The 24,046-nt window shown below is 36.2% G+C and overlaps 1 protein-coding gene across 1 annotated transcript in view; it reads right to left on the bottom strand.

Annotated features, from left to right (window-relative positions):
* Window positions 1-24,046, bottom strand: part of DPP10 (dipeptidyl peptidase like 10) — a 254,412-nt gene that overhangs the window by 62,622 nt on the left and 167,744 nt on the right. The window contains exons 6-7 of the mRNA XM_071562404.1: window positions 5,646-5,698; window positions 5,468-5,549 (exon numbers count right to left, since the gene is read on the bottom strand). Of these exons, the coding sequence (XP_071418505.1) occupies window positions 5,468-5,549; window positions 5,646-5,698 (135 nt within the window). The remainder of the gene's footprint in view (window positions 1-5,467; window positions 5,550-5,645; window positions 5,699-24,046) is intronic.

Below are 24,046 nucleotides of genomic sequence, written 5' to 3'. Positions count from 1 at the left end.
GCTCAAATGCCTTAAGGAATCAACTGGGTGGGCAATGCTGAACCATACATGGTTCCTTTCTTCATAAAAACATCCTCACCAAGACAAAGGATCTCCACATATGCTTTGAACTACAGAAGTTCTCTAAACAAGAAATCATACCTGAGGTTAAAGTCACATTGAAGTGTTCTTGTTTATTTCTGGTTTACGGAATAAGTTCAAGCAGACATTTTCCTCTCAGTTTTACTGCCATTTGCCTCATTAGCATCATCATTAGAAGGAATGATGAAATAAAGCCTTGACATTTCCATATGTGATTTTCAGTTACTCATCTAAAATACAGTAAGTCCAAAAAAGCAGAAGACTTTGCAAATAAAAACAGCAGAAGAAATATATTTATTTAGGACTGATTTAATTAGCATTAATTAAGCTTCTACTTCATTTGCATATACAAGTGTTTTTGCCAGGAGGGGGTGCCAAGTACCCACTGCATTAATTATGCAAAAAGAAAAAACATGGAAAATATAAGTTAAAAAAAGTTAAAAGATAAGTTACCAATTTTTATAGCAGTGGTACTTTGAACCACAATAGACCAAATAGTAAATGAAGTTTTCAGCAACTAATAGCTGCTAAAGCTTGTGTTGAGCAGGGGGTGTGTGCAGCACAGTCTTGCTAATTGCTCACTCACTACAATGTGCCTAGCACTTATCAGGGGCCTTGGAAAATAAGGTAATATCAATGAGCTTTGCTGCTGCAGTATTTCTGTGATCTAAATGGTCTTTGAAAACCACTGAAAATAAGCTAAAATGTGGAGGAGAAGGAGAAGGCAGTTGTAAGGGAATGTTAATACAGGAATTTAACAGTCTGATAGATATTTACATTTTTGTGGGGCAATAGGTATTGATGGGGGTGTGAAGGGAAAACCAATCTCCAGCAGTGGCAACCAGGATAAAGATCACAAAGGAAAAGGTAGAGAGTTCTTGAACTGGTATATCTATTGAGAGCGATTAAAGATTTTACTCTGTTTTGTTTCTAGGTTTCTGTTTCTATGTTTGGTTTTCACTAGTTTTGATACAAAGTGAGGTCCTTTTTCACTAGATTAATTTTTTATTTTTTATTTAAAAGCTTCATCTTCTAAGCCCTATTACCAGTGAGTAGCTTGTTCCAATTTCTTTTGTTTTGTTTTTGAAAAAAGGGATAAATTCTTGTTTTCTGAAATTTAACATACTTTCTAAAAATTGATGAGAGCATTCTGAATCCACAATTAGCTACAGTCAAAAAATTGCTCTTTGTCTATACAGAATAACAATGATAGCTAAATTAATAAAAGCTCATTTTCAGTCCCATCATTTGATAATGCTGTTTTGTTGATAGCCCCAAATTTTGACAAAGCAAGCTGTCAAACTTATTTTTGTTAGTATTCTGGATAGCTTTACTATTTTCTTGATTTCTGCTTTGTTAAAATATGCATTTATGCATAGACATTCACATGCAAGTCAATAGATCATTACTTATACAGATCCATCCAAATATATAAATCAAGCTCCCTTCAAAATCACTGCATAAAAAGAAAAATGAGCTTAATGCAATAAATAACATAAAATACCTGTTATAAATACAAAGGCAAAGTGACTTGCATGGATATAGGTTAATAAAATAAAGTGAAATAGAGTGAAGAATTTTATACAAAATGAACAACATGTACTACCAGACATCTCCAGTCTGAATTTTCATATTCAGGTTCCTCCTGAGATATATCCCCACAGACAGATCCACACAGGAAGGGTTGTCTCCCCTGTGTCAGATACAAATCAGCTCCAGTAGAAACATATGGAAGCCTTTGCTACAAACTACTGGAGAAGATAAAGGCAACAAAGTGAGAACACTGGATAAAAAATGGGTATTCCAATAACAGAGCCCCTTAAAAAACCCCAACACTATCTCCTCCTCAGTAAAGCCTTCCCACCAGGTATAGGATATCTCTCTCAGACACAAGCAACGAGGCCTTTAATCAATAAACTGGAGGCAGGAAAATGTTGGTGAAAGCAATTAGGTCTCTAGTCGTACTGGTGTGCCTTCCCTGAAAATACTTAATGCTGCAGTGATGGGTTCTAGAGAGGTGGGGTAAAGAGATAATCAACTGATGTCTTTCACAATTTTAATCAAACATGAGTAATGTTTAGCAAATACGTAAAGAGCTCCCTAACATACTGAGACACAAAGATGATATTTTAGATCTGGCACAGTTCTAACACAGTCAAAATACAGCAATTTAAAGAGTGTGACCTTGAAAACTGTTCTCAAAAGTAAGTGCTATGTGACCTTAAAATACATTAATTCATTACATAAAAGTTTCTTCTCCCCAACGGCAAACATTTTCAATTTCACCACCAAAATGTCATGACTCAAACAGCAGATGTTTCTCTGAGGTTTTCTTTTAATCTTTACAAAATCCTCTACTCTAGGTAAATAGCAAGAAACTGAAATAACTTGCAAACACTTGTGGTAGCTTTAAAACAATGGTATTGTGGCCCAGTCATCCAGTATCCAACATAAACCTGTCTTGTTCTTCACTAGTCACATGTAACCTGCTGTCCCATTAGACAACCCTAGAAATGATTTAGAATGGTACACTTAGACTGATGCTTGTTTTCTACAAGGATGTAAAATATTACTGTATACTTGATTTTGCTGCAGTCATAGTCCCTCCCCTGTGCAGTAAGCAGTTCCTAGCTTCATACAAATTTTGCTGCTGCAATATTTTATTTCTATTTTTATTCTCTTCATCTTCTTACATTATCTATTTGAACCTCTAGACAATTGTCCTTCATTTGAAGAACTCAGAATTCCTGTATAGGCTGCACTATTACTTAGGTCTTCTGCAGAACAAAGGACTGGAAACATCTTATTTTACACTACACCCTATTTATTGAAAATGGCTGATCCAAGTCCATACTTTGGATTTAATCCAGGACTTTCCAAACAGTTATAGGGTAAAGTTAGGATCTTTGGCTCAGTCAGACATGCTTGTTCTTGTGTTTCACATTTTGCACTAGTTTTGCTGACCAGCCATTGCCATAGTATTGCTATTCATTTCTTCACTGCATCCAGAAGGATGCTGTTCCCCTTCATCTCAGAGACCTACATACACTTTGTTTAAGTGATGGCCACACAGTATATGCCATGGGACTTTCTAAAGGAAATTGTTGCATATAAAGTTAATTTGTGTTGCACTTGTTCAATTGTAATGAATATCCCTTGGAATTTACCCACACATTTACTATGGTATACACTACAATTATTGTGTTTAGACTAAGTATTTCAAGGCTTGTTTTACAAATGAATTATTTTTATTCCCTTATTATATGGAAAAGACACATAAGTATTGCTCAGGAAGGTAAAGCAATCACAGTATGTTTGGCTACATGGATCCATGAGACTGCACCCAGATACCTGCCCCTGACAACTGCTGAGGGATTACACAATCTGGGGCTCTCCTTTTACAACTTCCCCTGGACCCTGTTTCACTGCTGGTTGTTTCCTCTACTGTTTTACTCAAAACTCAGATACAGTGTTTGTTCCAATAACAGATTTTATAACTGAGAACCATTATGGCAATGTCTCCTCAGTCACACATCTTTTCTCTGCCTGACCTATTCTGCTGGAATGATCTCCCTGTCCTATTTCTGCTGGGACAGATGTTCCTTTGGACAGTAGCAACAACCATTATTCATAACAGTCTTTATTCATTCATGCTCCTTCATGCAAGAAGGCACTTCTGTCACTTTAGAGACCTTCTTTTACCACATGAACAGCTTCAAGAGGACATTCTTCTTATTGGCAGTTCTTCTGGGAATGACCTTCAGTAGACTGTTATTGCAGGTGCATATCTGTATGACAACACTTAGTGTCATTCAGAAGGCACAAAAGATTCTGTGTTTAAAGTTATTATTTCCTAGTTCTGCAGACCATATGGCACCATAAAGCCCACAGTAGAGCAGATATTTTTAAAGCATGACATTAAATTTACTAGGGACATTAACAAAGATGAGTAATGTTATCCTCACTCAAGTATGAATTATGCCAACAGTTTCAAATTTGGATGATTAAGGCTGTACCTAAAATGATCACCTATTTTTCTGTAATTCTGGGATGTAATAGGAGTCTGCCTGCATCTTTATCTGAAAGTATCCATACATATTTACAGAATGATACTTTAAATCAAAACTCATAAAGACAGCATTATTCTGATTTGCTATTTTTCTGAAGGTTATGATTGGTAAGGCTGACCCTGTTCTTGAGACACGTCTCAGGAAAAGAAAAACTTAATGTCTTAGTAATCACTGCATGTAATTTTAGTTCTAGTTTAGATTACTGATCGAGCTACAGCACAGACAAATCTTATGAATTTCAATTTAATTGAAATATTTTTTAAATCTGTTCAGTTTTGCAAATGCTTCTCCCTTCTGCTGCAACCTACATAGTTTGCCACATTCCATAATGCTACCTGGTAAATAACCTACGTATTTATTACCATTAATACTGTCACCATGCTCTCATTATTAATAAATTAATGTGGTTACTTATTAAAATGTACTAAGCATGTTCCAATTACTTTTTCCCCACCTTCCTCCACTTGCTTAATGCAATACATTTTAAGCAGAAACATTTTTCCCTTTCCAATCATGTTGATGAATGATATAAGCAACAGGGTATAGTCTCTAGACATTCAGCTTGGAGGCTCTCTGCATGAACAGCTCAGATGTGCAAGGAAGCCCCAGGATCATGCCTGTAGGCATTAATGATGTTATTAGAACACTGAAATAAGGATTATCTGAATTTCCTATCCTGAGAGTTGAAGATTTTATAAGTCTCTTGCTTTCCATTACCAACAGAGGTCAGTTTAAAATCATTGCTGTTCCAAAACCAGAACTTTTCACTTATTGGCACTGGTCATAATGATCATGGATGATTTATGTTAATAAAAAATGGTAAAACTTCTGGAAGAAAACAATACATGAAATATAGCATCTCTGGTTTCATTATTATGAATTCAGGGTAGCACAACTGACCTTGGCAGTAATTTTCATACTGAAATGAAAACATCACTTCACATTGAATCCATCACATCCACTTTTGGATGCTAAGCTTTTGCTTTTGCCCACAGTTTTCATTGATCTTGCACTTGAAAGAAAACTTCTCTTCACCTTTAACTTTCTTTCTCACATAGCAGTAGCTGTAAAGATGGTTATTCTGAAAATCACTTGAGTGCATATTTAGATGAAGGTGTGATTCCTTCAACAATTATACAACTTGCTGACTGGGTTCAGACTGGAAAAGCATACTTTTTAACATAAATAAATAAATCCCCTGAAAGCTGTACCAGGAGCATACTAGCATCACGCAGAAATATATGACAAAACTTATCCTAAGAGTTTTAATTTTTAACTCTGTCTTGAGTAAATACATTTTTAATGACTGTGCTTACCAGTTGCTGTCCATGAACGCCCCAGGCTGCATACTGCAAAACTGAATTCTCTACTTCTGGAGGGTTTAACTCCCAAACTTCCCTTGAAAAAATGCAAACATTTTTACTTGAACACACTGACACCACCCAATGTATAAAACCACTGACAATGACATGTTGAAAAAAACATGTGACCTACCTTGTGTGTATGTTGTAAATCACATATGAAGCTGTGTAAGAATAATGAAAAACCTGTGGGGAAAAAGAAAAGGCAAAGAATTACAAGACCAAATATTGGATTAAATACAAACTACCATTATGACAGTTGGAGTCTTTCAATCCCAGTAAACATCAATACCTCTGTTACTGAAAAAATGTTTTTACTGAATTAATTATAAGCAATAGACCTGAACCAGGTTTTGAATGCTGTAGGAACTGCACACATATTCATCAGTTAATTGAATCAGACATTTGATCAGTAGAACAACTGCACAGAAAATGTCCCAATCAGAAAGATTTGCATTCCTGTTTAAAAAACCCCCAAACCCGAAACATAATCCAACAAACTCCCACTGCAAGAAAAAAAAATCACCACATTTTCCTGTTTTTCCTCATCAAGCTGTGGTCAAAATAACTGCACAGGCATCACAGTTATTTTACTTGAAATGCAGACAGATACAGGGTCATATAGTATTTTTCCAACCACCTGCTATGAGCAGCCTGAATGACCTTCTGGGCTATGGCTCACAGAACAGAAACACTCTGCACTTAGTGGGGCTCAGTTTGCTGTGGCTTTCCTTAAATATGTGTTGGCCTGATTTGGGTAATTTTTCTTGGTTTTTCAGGGGAGGTTTCTTTTATCTGAGAGGTTTTTGTGTGGAACATTTTAGGTAAAACAAAGAGCTATTTATCAGTAAACCCTCCTCTTTCAACAGCAAGTTACCAGTGACTTCTGATTCAAGAACTGTAGGATTCTCTGAATGGGAGAGAAAAGCAAATGTAATGTACAGCCTTATGCTGCTGTCTTTATTGATTTTTGTTGAAGTAGACTAAAATCAAAAGAATTGCAAAATATCAAGACAAAGAAGATACACAGTGGGAGACATGTTACAGTGTGTAATGTGATGGACCACCACAGCAAAGAGCTAAAATTAAAGCAAACTATACACGTTGTAAAGTCACTTGTTAGTCTATATACCTATAGTGAATATGATACATTTTGCAGTCTTACAGGCTTGGGTGATGGGTTTTAACCTAGCCTATTTCTTCATGAAATTACCATGAAATTACTTCATGGTCTTGGAATATAATATATATGTGTGAGTAATTATTGCTGTGCTAAGCAAAACTCTTTAATGCAAATTTCTGTCAGAAAGAAACAATAGACAACAACTAATTCAACTAACAATTGGTTGAATTTCTTTTCTACAAAGGGTGGGTATTAAAATGTTATCATCTCTTTTGCTGCAATCTACTTTTGAACCATTTTATTAAGGCTGCCACTACTCTTCAGTAGCTATCCTACAGCTGAGGAACACTGTTTGCAGGAATTGCCTGGCTGGCTTTAGCTTATTAGCTGTCAGCAATGTTAGAGGTGAAGCAGCTTGATCTTGGGCAATGCTGCTTGATGTGTTGGTCAGTTCTAGAGCAATTAATTGTAAAAGAAAATCTGTGTTACCAGAGGTATGTTGCTGTACTAGACCTCCTGTAGCTTCACATCTACAGTTACAGTATCTCTACTGGCACATGAGGGACTTATTTCTGGACAGTGCCAGGCTATTTCCAGTTAGATGGGAACAGACACAGCTGTAAAGGTGAAGCCTTGGCATAGATACCTGTGTTGGGAACTCTTTACCTTATATTGTCTGCACCAGGAATCTTTCAGGATCTCTTTTAAAAGACAACACACAAAGGAGGATCCTTCATGAACAGAGCCACTGGGATTTGCTGCTGTGGCACTCAAGAGGGTTTCAGAGGTTGTTATTTTGCCTGGAGGCCATTCAGTAACAGAGCCATCTGAAACATCCTTCCACTGACTGATTATTAGTTCCCTGTCAACACATGCCAAGAATTTAGCAATCCCTAAATCCTTGCTGTCTGATACTGCAAGAAGCCCACAAAGGTCTCTAAATGAGTAACTGTACTTTGCACAACTGCTGAATTGCCCTTCTATAAAATTTCACTTAGAGACAAAAATAATTTCCATTTTCAAAATCTATTGTTATTAATATCAAAACTGTTGCTTCAGTGAGAAGTATCACACATATATCACACGCTCCAAACCTATTTTTTAGTATTTTATATTTTATATTACAGCTTATGGGAAAGTGTTTGGTTATGCAAAGTACAAGTCTCTCCTGAGAGGTGAAACTGAAACAAGTTGTTAAGCCATGGTGGTTTCTGCACTGCCAGAGGTTACCCAGAGGGGCACTTGGCAGCAGCTGTTAAAGGGGACAGCCTCATTCTGCCAGTTATAAAGAAGAGCAATGGGTCTCTTGCTCTTCCAGGAAAAGGGAAAGGCATATCAGAGATAATGTGTGGAGGAGGGCTGATAAGTACATAGAATACAAATATTTTCAAAAGGTAAATTATTGGACAGAATATATTTCAACAAGAAATGCTAAACTAGTAAGTCATTCTGACAGCTTTAACAGAAAATATGCTGTAACAAGAACAGCACTTCATATTTCATGTGGAAACTCTCCCCTTGCCTTGTGGCAATTTTTTTTTGTCTAAACATTTATGTGGAAATATTAATACCTGTGTTAATAGTTGAAACTTCTCTTCAAGGGGAGACAAACACTACAATGTAGGCACTTTCAGATAGGATGCCAACATTTTTCTTGAATTACTCATATTAGTTTTAGTTCTTAACAGGAAGATCATGTATAAATTGCAAGTGTGAAGTTTCCTAATTCATCCTGCTTGCAATAGCCACATACTGAAACACAATCATTACAGAAATTAAATCAATAAAAAAGAACATAGAAAATCTTTCTTTTCCAAGTCTGGTTTTTATAGTAAGTGCTCAGGACATTCTCAGAGTTTTATATGAAGGCTTTCCTGCTTGGCTTCCTCTTGCACAGAGCACTGTCAGTGGCTGGGACCAAACCTCTCCTGACCCCACATACACCTGGCATCGGACAAGAGGAAACCAGCTGAAGACACCACACTGACTAATCACAGGGAGGAATATCAGCAACCCTCAAAATCCCAGGATCAAGCCTTCTACATGGCCACCAGCTGTGTCCTTTTTTTGGAGACTTGGGGGACTTTGAAGGATGTGCACTAATCAGAAAAAAAAATGGTAATTTCGGCAAATAAACAGACTAAAGCTCACACAGCTAAAGCTTGGGCAGTACTGACCCCTCTCATGTTGTATTTTCAGTGAAGGTTGGTTATTGTGGTCAACATTCAAATCCAAAGTGCTATCATTCCTATTCCAAAATGTTTTCAAACAGTTTTTGTACTCCACACCTTCCAACTGGGCTGCCATCAAAAGACTGAACAACAGCTAGTATTTAAATATGGACAGGAAATTAATCCAGCTGGTGGAGGGAAAAAAAAAGAGACATAATGTTAAACTGAGGAAAAGGGATAAAGGTTGTAGTGAAAAATACTCATCTTTTCGGTACAAAGAGGAGAACAATTTAATGAATATTGACACACAGAACATCTCTAAGAAATGAAGCAATGTAGGAGAGCAAAGCCTTTTAAAATAATAAATGCATTACAGCAATTTCTGTACTGTCATATCAGTTGAGGAAAATGAAAAGAGGAAAATGTCTTGGTATAATTTATTAAAATAATTATACACGTTAAGGTTGGACACTATGAGGAACCTTAACTTCACAAGTGGCATGTGTGACTACTGGGGTTCAGGCCTTTCTGGCAGGTAAATAATTTGCTTGTTTCTATTATGATAAGCTGGAAAAGGTTCCCTGTAATGTTACAAACTCTGAAAATGGCTTTTAGGTTATCAGACAGACAGTGTATCTCCCCCTCAATACAATTTATTCAATATTTCTTTTGCCACAGGATGCAGTAGGTAAAAACTATTGCATAATAAGTGTTTCTTCTTAATTCAGTCTTTCATCAATTTATAAACTGATGACAAGCTTTCATCTGATGCTGTTCAACACTGAAAAAGTCATCTTCATTTGCGTATGAAGAAAATAAAATTACAAAAGTCTACTGCAAAAGACCCAAAATAAAAAGATGACAAAAATATTTCAAGACAAATTACTCCAGTCTAATCTTCTAGAAATATCAATCTACTATTCAGCTAACTGTCAACAATAAAAAAACCCCACATTTATCAATCACGATCTGAACTTTTAAATGACACATTGTTTTGGGTTTCATATGTCCTTTAATTTCTACCTTTCAGGGAATTACTTTTTCTTTCTAAGGTTTCTAAAAATGAAATACTGACATGGAACTCAATGCATAGCCCAATGCAATACAGGAAAACAATGTGCCCTATACACTTAGTCAAATACATTCCACTGTTTTTGCACTATATTCCAGAAAATGTCCAATTCACTGTCCTTGGGTAATTTGGAAAACATCCCTCAGCAGAACAGTGTTTTTGCTGAAAAGCTGCCAAGAAAACCTCACTAGCAGTACATTTCCAGGATGATGAGGGCCCTGAGCTCCAGGGAAATGGAAGAGAGCTGATGATATCAGAACCTCACAGTGCCATAATCACAAAATGCTTGGGCATGCCACACACCTTGATGAATCCTTTACCATTGCTTGCATTATAAACCAATTACATTCTTTCATGTGTTATTTATTTAGAGCAATAATTACACCTCCTTGCTGGCATGGCCTTTTGCAAGGTAGTGAACCAACTGTCCTCTGTTTTTGTTTTTACTCGTGCAAACACCTCTAATCTGAATTCCTCTCTGTGGTTCCCAGCACAGCTAGACTCTGTAAATCCTCCTTTCAGGTTCCAACAACACTTCTCACAGGGCAGAAACGCACTCAGTCTGTGCAAGAACAATAAAAACTGAGAGTATATGAAATATTTCTGGTTATTCCAAAGTTTACCAGACAAATGAGGTATATGTCTTGCACATAATGGTAGATACCCATCCATTTGTATTGTACATAGCAACTACAAAAGAGACTCTTTAAAAGCCATTACCCTTCCATTAATTAAAAAAAAATGCAGCAGAGAATCATTAAACAACTGAAATTTCAGCATGTGTTATGACCCCCATCCCACTTATCTCCAAACACATGCACTGACTTGAAAAGAGAGGCAGTTTTTCAGATAAAGGTTCAAAACCATCTCTATGACTCATCAGTGAGGTATCAGACCTTTAATGGGTTAATTGACACTTCTGATCACATGAAAAACAAAATCCAGTATTTTAAGAGACTGGTAGCTGAATGAGAAATGATTATACTTTTATTCAATGAGCTGAAGAATTTAATCAGTATTAAAAACAGAATAATTAACCTTAGCTGTGTAAAGTTTTAACTGCTGCAATATATGGATGCCTCCCTACTCATAAAAAGGGAAAGATCAAAAAAATGCTTTTATTGCTTCACAGGCACAAGTCACTTATCAGCTAATTCAAATCTATGAGAGAACCTGACATGGAAAAGGTTTTGTATGCCTGAAAGCTTTTCAATTTTTTTTCCAGCTACATCAGTTGGTCTAATAAAAGATATTACCCCTTTCCACAAATCTTGTCCCATTTATCTCTTCAGGCCACCATATTTATAACAACAATGTTATTGAGAAACAAACATTTCTAAGCCCAGCAGAAAAAAGGACTACCTAAAAGTAAAAGTGATCCTTCCTAATCAATAACCTGCGTTACAGTATCTATAAAAAATGCACGGAAGTAAACAGGAATACACCTTGCCAAGGACACTCATTCATCCATGGCCCCTCCTGCTTTTGATGATCTTTCCTGATACATTAGTGAAAAGTCTGGCCTGATTCCAACCTGCCTCAGTGGGTGCCAGGCACAGGAACCACTGGCTGTTGCGCACAGTCTGAAGTGCAGCAACACAAGTAGGATTTTGCCTTCGTCCTTTTTTCTACAAGTGAATGAAGCATTTGAGGAATTACTGAAAAATCTACTTATGCTCAAAACAAACCAAAAGCCCTGCCATGGTAAAGTGATTAGAAGGCCAAGATAAAAGGCAACCACTCATCCATTCATGCAACAAAGCACTCCCACACAATACCAGAATCTTATTCAAAGCTCCAGGATCAAATCTTTAACAAACCACCATTAAAGACTCTAAAATACAATTTAGAAGAAAAAATGCAAACAATATTTTGCCTTTGGGATAAAAGTGCCTTGGAAATAAAATGGAGCCTGCAGAACATGCCATGAACTACAAATAATAAGAAAATAGGAGATACAGAGTGGAGAAAACATGAGGGGAACATGATGAAGTGCAGACACATGGGATGGTTACGGAGATGTTTTCAAGGAATTACTGAAGTTAATGCAGAGTGCTTGTGGCACAGTCTCATAGAAAGCAAGTGGCACAGCAGACAACATAAAACTGTGCTGATGACATCAGGTAAGTCCATCCCACAGGCGCCCAAACCCCTCTAACCACTCATGGGTTAATCTCAGGTCACTGGAGGAAATGCAAGGCTGAGCCAGTTGTGCATGAGCTCATGACACAGGGCTTTGGCAGAGCATCTCACATGACGCTGCATTGGTCCAACCGCAGCATTTTCACACCACAATCGGGATTTACACACAGTGTTTCAATGTTAGGACTAAAAGGAGGTTGAATGGCTCCCTAAACATATTCTGTTGTATGGCAGAGATATGAGTTTTGTTACTGACATTTCAGCTGGTGTGAAATGAGCCAGACAAAAAAATAATTGCATGATGTATTTTCAGAAAGTTAATATATATTCAAGTTCGCCTTCTATACAAAATCACAGCCTATACAAATTATACAAAATTATATGAAACCTATGCATATTAGTTATATAAATTATGCAAAGTACTATCTAAATTATTTCTCCTCTAGTTAGTGATGTTTTACTCTCAGTTTTGCTCAGTGTATACTGGTGTAATTCAGATTTACAGCAAAGAAAATGAGAAAAGAAAGACTTTGAGCAGGTCTTTAATGTCATATAAAAACTCCTTATTCTGCTACACATTTGGAGAACACCAGATTATTTGTGGTCAAACTTCATCCTTTGAGATAACCAGCTGAAAGCAAATGAGTTATAGAAGGAGGGTGTGAGTCTTTGCTTTATGCTATCAAGACTCTAAGCAGCAACTTCTTGCTCTCCAGAAAAACAGATTGACATTCACATGACCAACTTCTATTCCTTATTTCCTTTTCATGAGCTTTAGAACATGTGATCTTGCTAGAACTGCAGTGCAAAGTGAATGGAATCAGCATCTAATGTGCTGATCACAAAACAATAAAAAAATAAATTCCTTTCTTCCCTTTCATTGAAAGATGTGTGACACCCCATCAGGAAAACCTGCAAGGGAGTTAATAAGATTAAATTAGTAGCAGCATGACAACTACCAAAGGCAAAGTAAAGCTGCTGGATGAACCTCCCATCCATTTTGCAATTTATGTGCTAAATAAATTCATAACCTTAATGGTATCAATACCATCATGGTGAACTTCAACTTTCTCTAAAACTCCCTTAGCATTCACTTCAAATATTCCCCCTTTGTCCATCCAGTCTGACTCCATGGGTTCTCCAGCATAGGAACTGTTTCTCAATGACATGAAACAACTAAATATAGCATGGGCACAGTTGGGTTTTATGGAATTAGTTGTCTGAGTGTGCAAAAATTGAAGAGAGAGATCAGCAGCATTAAATTCTGAGTCACAGAAAAATGTGAAATGACTGTGTAACACCTATACTATAAGTGCAGAGTTTGAATAAAACACACTATATCAATAAGGGACAGCCTCCACATATTTAAGGAAATAATATTGGTTAAAGAATAGAATTCTGTTGATTTCATCTCATGGCAACAAACACAGAGAAACTCAGACTGTACATCGAGACCAAAGCTCAACTCGCTTTGGGATATACACCAGAAAGAGTTCATACTCTGCATCAATAAAGTGGCACCGTTTGGTCTTGGGAGCTGTAGTATTTGACTGTTATTTTCCTGGGTTTAGATTCAGTAAGAACTTAACCACATGCATTAATGACTGATTTCATATTGATTGTATTTGGTGTAGAGGGATGCATAGAATTTAAATCCATTAATTGCGGATTTTCATCACAATCCAGTAAATCCTTTCAGATTACTTTAGTTTTAAATGGCAGTTAATGATACATTAATTAGTAGTTCATACAGCAGGAAAGGTCTGCTATAATCATGGTGTCTGACCTCCTACATCTGAAAGAAAGTTTATAGAACTTCTCATTTTAAATAGTATGATGCAGTGTGTTCTTCAAATGGTTTCAAAATAAACGCTAAGAAACGATGAACCAAAATGTTTTCCACCCACTTTTGAATCCTATTATTTCTACCAGTTCTGGAAGGAAAAGGAAAAAAAAAAGGTAAATTTTTTTTACTATTGATGTCTAAATCTCTGTGTAGTTTTGGACAATTTTTGGCCTATATAGGTGAAATATCTTGTTCTTAGAACTCTGTATCTAATTACAGAGTTAATCTAAGACAGAGTTTGATGTGTTTGAGCACTCAAGTTAAATGACAGTATTATAACTTTCAAAAGCATCATATATATTTCTTTCAATCAACATCAATTACTTGTCATGACTGATAAGAACAACTGCATATCATTGGCAATAATTTATGGTTAGCATTAATACTTTGGGGTATGAAATATTGCCAGTCATAATAACTATATGCTGCCAAACCAAAATAAATATAAATGCAAGACATTTCTAGACACATAATTTATCTGTAAGAAAAAAGTCTGTCAAGTAAACCTAAAAAAAAAAACACCTTTAGGAAATCTGTTAAAGTTTCAACTGTTCAGATAATTTTTCAGTAAGATTAATTATCTGAAGAAAAAGACATCCACTGAAGAATGTAAATTAATTCACAATCAGTTAAATTCAGGTTATCTAACCAATGGTAACAACAAACCACAATTCACAATAAATGCAGAATTTTTTTTTCTTCTCCCACATCAACAGCTGATAGACTGCTCTATATTTGGATATGCAACTTGATCATTTTTTAATATATAATAACTTCAGATGACTGAATTATTCAAGAAAGAATGTGCTGTATTGCTTCTTCTGAAAGCCACACATATCACTGTCATTTGAAATTCTATTAGTCACACTATCACAAAAATATGTTTCTGGAGCCTTGTATGCAATGATTTATGACAAAAAATTGTATGGGGGGTTTTTTTCTGGCTTATTCACCTACAGCATTAAAAAAGCAGGAATGACTTCACTGAAATTATTGTTACGTGACAAAGAAACTGGTAAATCTCAAGACTCAAGCATAATAATGTGTGCATTTTTTTTGTATTAACACCCATGTACATACACATCCTTCTCAAGCATATGCTCACCCTTATATTCAGTATGACCAATCCTCTGACCTAATGAGTGGTTTGGAATTTACAGAAACTTATCTTTTGATCTGGACAAGTGTAAGAGAAAAAGAAAGAGAGAAATTCTGACAACAGAGCCAGAACTGTATCTCCATAGAAATACAACACTGGTGAGGGTGTTTGCTTTCGGTCAGTGTAGATGAGAATACTAAATCTGTTTTAGAAAAATATGTATTTAAGTAATTTAATACTGCCTGATACTTTAGACAGTCTGATCTCTTTTCAGGGTCCTTCCACTATTAGCCAAATCTCATACAAGAGGTATCCTCTATAGGAAACTTGGATTGAGTATCTCCACACATATTGAAAATTCTCAATTGAAACCAAAATGTGTTTTAAAGCACTGATTCTTGAAGCAAAACTGCATCAAAACTCCTCAGAATGCTCTGAGATGGTTTAATTGTTCTATGAGATACTGTGGAAGAAGGAATCAAGTCAAGAGTTGCTTTTCTTCTCAGTTCTTCCAAGGTCAGTTGTTTACAAATTATATTTATTCAAAGAGATTGCTAAAGAGAATATTTGCAAATGAAGTAAAAACACCACCTTGTATTGATGAGACACACTTCTACATGTTGCAATATTTACAAAAATGTGTACAAACTGATTCAAGTGAAACATGATGTGCAGAAAAAATGGGTAAAAAAGTTAAATAGAAAATATTTTCTAAATTAACATTCCATATAAATGAAATTTCCAGGTTCTGAACACAAAACAAAGCAGAACTGAAGATGCCCTGAAATGATGAGGATACAAAAGAAAATCAAAGCATAGGATGTCTCAATTTTGAAGTAAAGACTAGAATCTCAGTATCTTTTTTTTCTTCACCAGATAATCTGACTCATTCAGGCAGCAGTTGGAAAGCAGGTTCCAGATGCACTTCTGCTGTTTGCTTACAAATGACATGAAGAGATGCAAAGACCCTGTGGAGCTGGAGAAAGGAGAAGCAATGAGATGAATGGCCTGTGGGTCTGAAGAAACGCAAAGGGAAAATGGAAAACTGGGCTGAGAAAAGCAGATGGGTAAACCAGCAAGCACACAAGATGAAAGAAGAAAGACAAAAAGACAGGGCTAAAAATATCGGGATAGGAAAAGAGAGAAATAATAGAAAGAAAGAACAAGTTCAGACCAAAACACAGCTGAGTCCCTTAAAGGGCTGGAAATGAAGAGAATCAGAACAAAAGAGATCAATCAGGCAGCAGGGAGGGAAACAGTACCCAGAGCTGAAGTGAGCGAGCACTGGTGGCTGGAAAACGCAGGTCATAGGACTGATGCATGAAATTCATGCAGATTGGACTGGAACATAAGAGTCTTCCTCTTTTGAAGGGTAGAAGACATAAGTGAAAAAGGAGAACAGTTTTCTGAAGAATCTAACAGTTCAGTACTCAAGTACACAAACTACCTGCCTTTCACTACCTTGCTTACCACCATTATTAACTGCTCAGTGTGGATATGCCACATGGAAAAGGAGGAATGTACCGGGTGTTTCTCATGGGGTAAGTCATTTCCTCTTCTGCACTAGTCTCCCACAATGATATGAAGACATCTTTAATGGTATCTCTGGGTGTTAGACAGCCCAGGGAATCCTTTGTGTGCTACAGGGAGGGTTTTTATTTAAAAGTATTACATTTCTTATTTAGTCTTTTGTAGAGTTTTTATGAGAAAATAACTGGTTCTATGCTTGAGTATTTATCCACCTGTAGGTTAAGATACAAACAGTTTTTTGCAATTATTTTTGAAATCCATGTGTTTAAAATGCTCTTGTACTGCACTCAAACCTTTCTGATGCCAGGCAACCAACATAGCCAGGACTTCATCCATCTAAGCCATTGTCTAGAAATCCTTTTCAAACTCTTCAAATAATTTGAAAAATGCAATTTAAATTTCTCTCTTTCTTACACAAGTTCTGCACTGGAGTATGAACTTCAGTAGCTTCACATTTTAAATACAGCACGAAAAGGAGATCTTGTCCATAGGAGTAAGTTCAACAAGTATCACTGTGGCTACATTTTATCTCCAGTTTTAAAATTCCTTTTCAGTCATGCCCTATTTGTCTCTCATATCTCCACGATTTCTTTGGTGCTGCCAGTCCTGCTAATAGGCTTATACTGTTCCACTTCTGTTCCACTATGTTGGTACAAAACTGAGCAAAATACCACCTCTATGTGCAGTTTCCAACAATTGAGTTCACAGCTAGTTATCCACTCCAGCACTTCCCATTAGCAAGCCATGATGCTGCTTGTAGTCAACTAGGCCTACCTTCACTAATTTTCTTCTATTGTACCACAGTTCTGTATCAGTCTCTGTTGTGATTTTTGATATTACAGTCCCTTTGATGCAGGTAACATGAAGTAGAGTCCTGCAGCAAGTAAAATACCTCTTCATGACAAAGCGATTAAAAGGTCATGATAAGAGAACTATTCATTTAGTACAAGGGAGTACTTCCTGGTGATCTCAAAGGAGCTATAACAAAGTGATGAATACCTCACACCAAACTCATCTCTCCAGGAAACGTCTAATCTGGTGCTATATTTGCAGACAATAAATAGAATAATAAAGGCTAAATTTGTGCAGGTGGTTGACTGTCTTCACTGAAACATGAATTTATTGCCTAAGACCCCTGGCTAACAAGCTTTCATGCTCAAATATCCAAAAAGAATTGTCCTTACCTAAAAAGAACTCAAAAAAAATGGATAATAAAGGGACATATATTAATATTTCTCTATAAAATGGACCCAACCATTTGATCTGTTAGGTCTGTCAAACTATCAGTGCTCCTCATAGTCTGAGATGGAAGCTTGGGTTTAATGAATGATGTGCAACAAAGACAGCTTTCCATAGGTCTGCTTAAAACATTTCTCTGGGACTAGTCTTTGCCATCTACTTCAAGGTATTTCAACTGTGTCTACGTATGTATTTTAAAAGACCTTTCATTCCATTTGTACCTAAGTAACAGCTAACTCTCATTTACAGGAACTCGTTTATTCAACACTTTAAACACTATCGAGAGATGAAAATGCCAACAGATTTATCTGCTTTCCTGACTGACCTGTTGGCCTAGTCAGAGAAGAGGCAATCAGCCAATTTTTCTGTGATCAAGGAGCCAGGAATGCAGGCCATACCTCTTCTGAAAAAGATGGGATGTGTTCCTCATGAATGGTGGAGATACACCTGCCACACAGTGGGCTACGAGAAAAGGTCGTGACATGGAATGGTTAAAATATTTGAAAAACACACAGCCCAGTTTTGTCTATGGACATGTGCTCTGGGACAGTTTTCAATTACAGGATTATTGTATTACTACATAAAAGTCAAACAGTGCCAACAATATCCATTTACATCCACTTGCATGGTGGATTCAATTACGCTGTTGCAGTGGCGTTTCTAGTGAAAGGAAACTCCGCCATAGCATTTTTTTAAGCAATGACCTGGGTCAGGCTGACCCTTTTCCTTCAGGCTAAGCAATTTTGTACAAATAGAAAGACAGAGGCTTTCCATAAAGGTTACTTGTCCCCGCTTCAGTGAGAAGGAGCAATTCCAGATTCCAGTGACCAAGGAGCTAGCTTGATACTTCACTGCCTTATTTCTGTATTTTGGATGGGGAAGTGACTCACAGAGTAGAGGTGGTTTGGGGGATTTTTTCAAATTTTTTTCTCTTTTAAATCTATGTTCATCCTCCTTCTTTGTAGAATGTTCTTAGCAAACATTTGTTCTATTTTAAAAATAATCAACTACTACTTTGTTCTTGATTTTGAATATTTTCCAATCAAAAATATATCAAACCACTTGGTAAATTGAATCAGTTACAATCTCTTGTTATGGAATGACAAAACAGCTTTTTCTATTTTGTATTTTTTTTTCCTACTGTCATATGAGATCACCATTGATGCTGCACATAGCAATGCCTACTGGCAAAATTTCTTCACCACATTTCCTTCCATTACTTTCATGTAAAACATCTTTGCTTCATCTAGGGTAACAAAATGCAGTAGTTTGCTTTCTGTTTGACACTACTTTTGCTAAGACAATCAAAAGGGCACTGGCAACAATGTCATCCTTCAGCTTCCCTTACTGTCTTTTCAAAGGGCAGAAAGGCAATTTCAACTTCAGGAATGAACTCAGCAGAGTAGAAAAATTGTCTAGACTTAATTCCTGTGTTGCATGGTACAGAACTTACCAAAAGTATGGGTCACAGACATTTCTGCTTAACTGATGGTACAGATGGTGTTGCTTGTGTTAACATGGCTGTCCTGAGAATTAATTTTGTTGGCGTGGTGGACCTTTCCCTCCCAGTCTTTCAATATTTCATAATTTTTGATCATATTTATAGATTCCCCATCTGTCCACTCACTGGTTTCCCTGTTTTCATCCAAAGACATCAATTCCAAAGATTTCATTAAATCCCTCTTCTGATAATCTGTGCACACAAGATTTGCCAAGCAAGAACATCCTGCTTACGAAGGGACTGTGTCTGATGGTGGTGGGTGGGCATGTCCACAGTGAGCAGCTACTGGTTTCAGCTTTTACTGTGAGATGCAATCTCAGGTTGCTATTTCAAGTAGAAAGCTGCATGAGTGATTACATTTTGAAAATATTTTTCTAATAATCTCTGAGTAAAAGCTGCATGAAGTGTGCTCAAAACCTTGCTCATCAGTCATCAGCTAAGCAAGTACCAGTAACAGGACGTTTTCTCATATATAAATGTTTCCATGATGCAGGTTCATCATATCAAGTTAAGGACTCAGATGAATTTTTCCTTTGACACCACTGCATGGACTACAAGTTATTTTTCAAAACCTCATGACAGGGCACTGGCACATTTTCTTAGCTTCTATTCCAATCCCAAGATGTCTGTGAAAAGGCTAGTAATTTCAGGGAAATAATGATAATTTTAAAAAATGTTTCATAAACAAATCAGATCTTTTTATGATTTGTTACATGGAACATTCTTTTTGCAATGTCTTTCTGTCACCATGCTTAATTTCAAATGTATTTATAATTGTATCTCCTGAGTTGAGCATGATTATCAGTGTAGTCTTCAGAGGGGCATTTTCCTTTGTGAGACTCTGCCCTAGTGAATAAAAATAATTTATTTAAAAAAGCTCTGCCTATGAATTTTATGTCAGAACTGTGAGTTTTGGATGAAATTTATATAAACAAAAATGTGAAATTGTGCATAAACACTCTGCAAGCCTCGTAATAATTAGAAGGGGGATGTAGTTCAGGGAAGAACTAAAGGTTGTAGTGAGATTAGCTATAGCAAAGATTAACAAATTCTCAACAGCTGCTCCATGAAAACTGCATAAAAATATGTTTGTGAAACCCAATATAGATGTTTCAGGTTTCATTTCAAAGGAAATAGTCTAGATTCAGATTTTGGCAGATCACCTGACAAAGAAGAGGTGAAAAGGAAAAACTTCTTGACAGAAGAAATACTCTGTTAGAGAAGTCTAGGTATTGATAAAAACAGTTTATTGCCTAATCCCATTGATCACTCCCACCTGTGATGTGGATGTATCTGAAAAGAGATGGCTCCAGGAAAATACATTGCTGATGAAATCTCTGCAAACTTTGTTAGTTCATTAATATGTGATTTGTATCCAGAAACAACCAAGTAGTGAATTTAAAAGTGCTCTACTATTAAGTAGATGTATTTGCTCACACTATGTCACATGTATACAACAAAGTGAGAACCGGAGATTTTCAGTTAATTGTACAAATACCTTAAAGAGTTACTTGTTCAAGGAGATAAGCTAAGTAGTCAACAACCCATGGGGGTGGGTTATAACTTCAACAGATTATTCTATGCTGGAGCCCTCTCATAGGGACAGCAATAATACCAGGGTTCTCTTGTGGCCATATTAGACATAATTTTCAATGCTTTTTCTGCATATGTGGGGAATAGACCTTTCTAAAGATGGATGCATTTAGGTGTCAGATGAAGTCAATGAGATATCAATAAGTCAATGAGATGCACACCTCTAGCACGATTCTTAAAGATTATCTCTGGTGCTGCATCCTTAGGCATGCAAATATCTCTGCAAATCTGTCACACAAGCCCTCAGAAATTGTTCCCATTACCCTTTCCACATGGGCTAAAGTCATCCTATCAAAACAAAGAAATACAAGTGATTTTACATCAAATACCTCATACAAAGTGCTTATATTAATCTTACATACTCAAGTGGAGCAAATTCCATATTATAACCACTTATTTGACATTTAATTTATCTTTGTAATTTGGTGTGCAGAACGAAATGATTAAACCTAAAATGATTATGCACATAATGAGTAAAAACAATTTTATTGTTTTTAAATTTCAGTACTGGGGGTTATAAAAATGTTTTAAGCACCTTTAATATGAAGAACTACACAGTAAAATTTACATTTGTGTCCTTTTGAAAATAATAATGACTTTAGTCAAATTGAACTTCTTATATTTTCATGAATGTCTATCTTATTATAGTCTACTGGCCAAATTCTCAGTTGTTGTAATGCTTTCTAATCCCTGGACACCACTGAAATATGTCCTTTTTGAACATTTATATTGCCTATTAAAACAGTTTTGGGGGTTTGTTAGTGTGTTTTGTTTTGGTTTATTGTAGTTTGTTTTGGTTTGTTTGGGATTTTTTTTAATGTGACTTATTTGTCACAAGAGACACACAATAGGCCACATTTGCAAGAGGGAGAACAGCCATTTCTATCTGATCTGTATCTTGAACACCAAGTTCCCTGAAAGGTTCTCTTCGTTTAAGAAATTTATCATCAATTTAGTAAAGTCATTACAGAATTTCTGTTACCAATAATGGTGTAGTAGTTTGAATGACTTACTCAATATCCTTTAATTAAATTCTGCTTTTAAGATCCATACATTCAATAGGGAAGTTGAGATTAAAAAAAATACACAGATACAAGTGTGTTGATCTATATTTTTTTCAAAGATAAGCAACCTGTGTTAGATTAATGCAAGCAGCAAAGCCTAGTAAGTGGTGAGGAGGAGAGATTCATAGTAAATTCATAGTAAATCTTGCAGGGTGCAGATGAATTCTCCATCTGTTTCTATAGTCAGGACTGAATGGTGTAACTGCTTCAACACTGTCAAAGTCTGAATCTTTTCTGATTGAATTCAGTAAAAAATATTCACAGTACTCAGTGGCACAGAGCACAGACATCCCCAGAAACATGAAGACCCATTTCAAGCATTTATTTTACATGTAGACCTCAGGTTTCCATTAAGTGAATAAACATTTCATAAGTCTGTGGAGTGACCTGAACCAGACACCATTCCCATTCCAGCTAATATTAAATGAGTACAGACATATGTGGATTACATGAGAATTTATCAGGAATGACATTAAATGCGACCCTAAGAATTAGTACTTGTTAAAAAGCTGATTGTTCCCTCTTTGTCTCGAGAATGGTAATCAGTAAGAGCAGCGCACCCTACAAGCACAGCACTACCAATGTAACACAGCACACCTAGAGACCTCTGCAGCCTGCTGCTGGTTTATACAGGGGTGCAGCCTATGTGATTAATTGTATATTCATTTAGGGGGTTAGGGATTCATGAGGGTCTATTAAGAACTTATTAGATAACCCTTCTCTTTTTCTCATCTCTTTTTTTTTGGTTCAAATTGGGTAAGTGGTACCTGACAGCTAAGACATATGTAACTAAATGCTACTGAGTTCTTTCTGTTAGCAGGCACTTCTCTATCAGTACTTCAGGAGAGGTAAAGTTAGTCAGGCAGCTAATGATCTGCTTTGGTTGAAGAAATTTTAACTTTCTCATCATCCATTCCCATATTAACTAATGGAGGTTCCTACAGAAGACTGCTCTCTTTACATATGCATTATTCTGGTCGAGCTGGTTTAACTGGACTCAAACTCAGGAGCCTATTACTACGTTTATCCAAGAGAACTTGCATTTTCCATTTTTCCCAAGCAGACCCTTTCAAAGTCCCATTTGCATTTCTGGCACTTCTCCTAGCCAAAAGAATCTCTACTAGACCATCATTAGCTGGAACATGTAACACTAAAATTCCCTGTCCTTCCACTGTGGCCACTGCAGCTCATCTGACCACAGAACTTCTTGAGCAATTACCCATCTGGTGACTGTAACTCTGAAATAAAATGATAAGACAAAGAAACTGTAATGCCTTGTACAGCAAGACTTAACTAGCAAGCTTATCCATTTTCTTCCATACTGGTTATAATACATTTAATTCCTTATCATTGTCTGAAAGTTATTTAGCACACAGCAAAGTGATGCATTATATTCCATAAATATACTGTAGGAAATATATGGTTTGAGGGTACAGTGCTCTATACACAGGATTTTAGCAGTAAGTTACAAGTTAACTTTAACTTTCTAACACTGACAAATGATTCTATGTCTTATTAAATTAGCATGCAATTAATTCTGAGTACTAAAGTGATGTGTGCAAACTGTCACAAACACCTTTTTTTTGAAAAATAAAAAAAAAGAATGCCTGAAACTTGACATTATTCAGTGGATTTTCAAATGCAACTTCATTTTTGAGTAATACAAAATTAAAGCCAACTAAAACCAATTGAGAATTCTATATTCTATCAATATAACAAATTATGTTACTTTTCAGTACTACAGACACCAATAAATTTAAGAACTCTCATTACAGAATATTAGTTTTAAATTAAATTTTCCATTTATATCTGAAAGCACACTGCTTGTTTCATGATCTTACGAATTACTTCTTCTGGCAACTTTCTTATTCCTACTATTAACCTGATTTTCCCAATCATGATGTCGTTTTCTTCCACTCTGTATGATTTAGCTTAGTATGTATTTCTGTAACAAGCTATTGCAAGAGGAGAGTTCAGTGTAAGAGAGAAGGAGGAATTTTTCCACCGTGCCTGGTAATGCAGAAGAGCTGATCAACATTCTGGTCATACTTAATGCAACTTAAACAGGTTTTGGAATCAATAGGAAAGGGGAATTTGTTAAGTCTCAAAGATGTGCGTAAATAGACTTTCTCTGTTATTGGATTATCCTCTGCG

Source organism: Pithys albifrons, chromosome 8 (assembly GCF_047495875.1).
Source record: "Pithys albifrons albifrons isolate INPA30051 chromosome 8, PitAlb_v1, whole genome shotgun sequence".
Taxonomy (NCBI): Eukaryota; Metazoa; Chordata; class Aves; order Passeriformes; family Thamnophilidae; genus Pithys; species Pithys albifrons.
The sequence above is the reverse complement of the archived record's forward strand: the minus strand, read 5'-3'. Positions and strand labels throughout refer to the sequence as shown.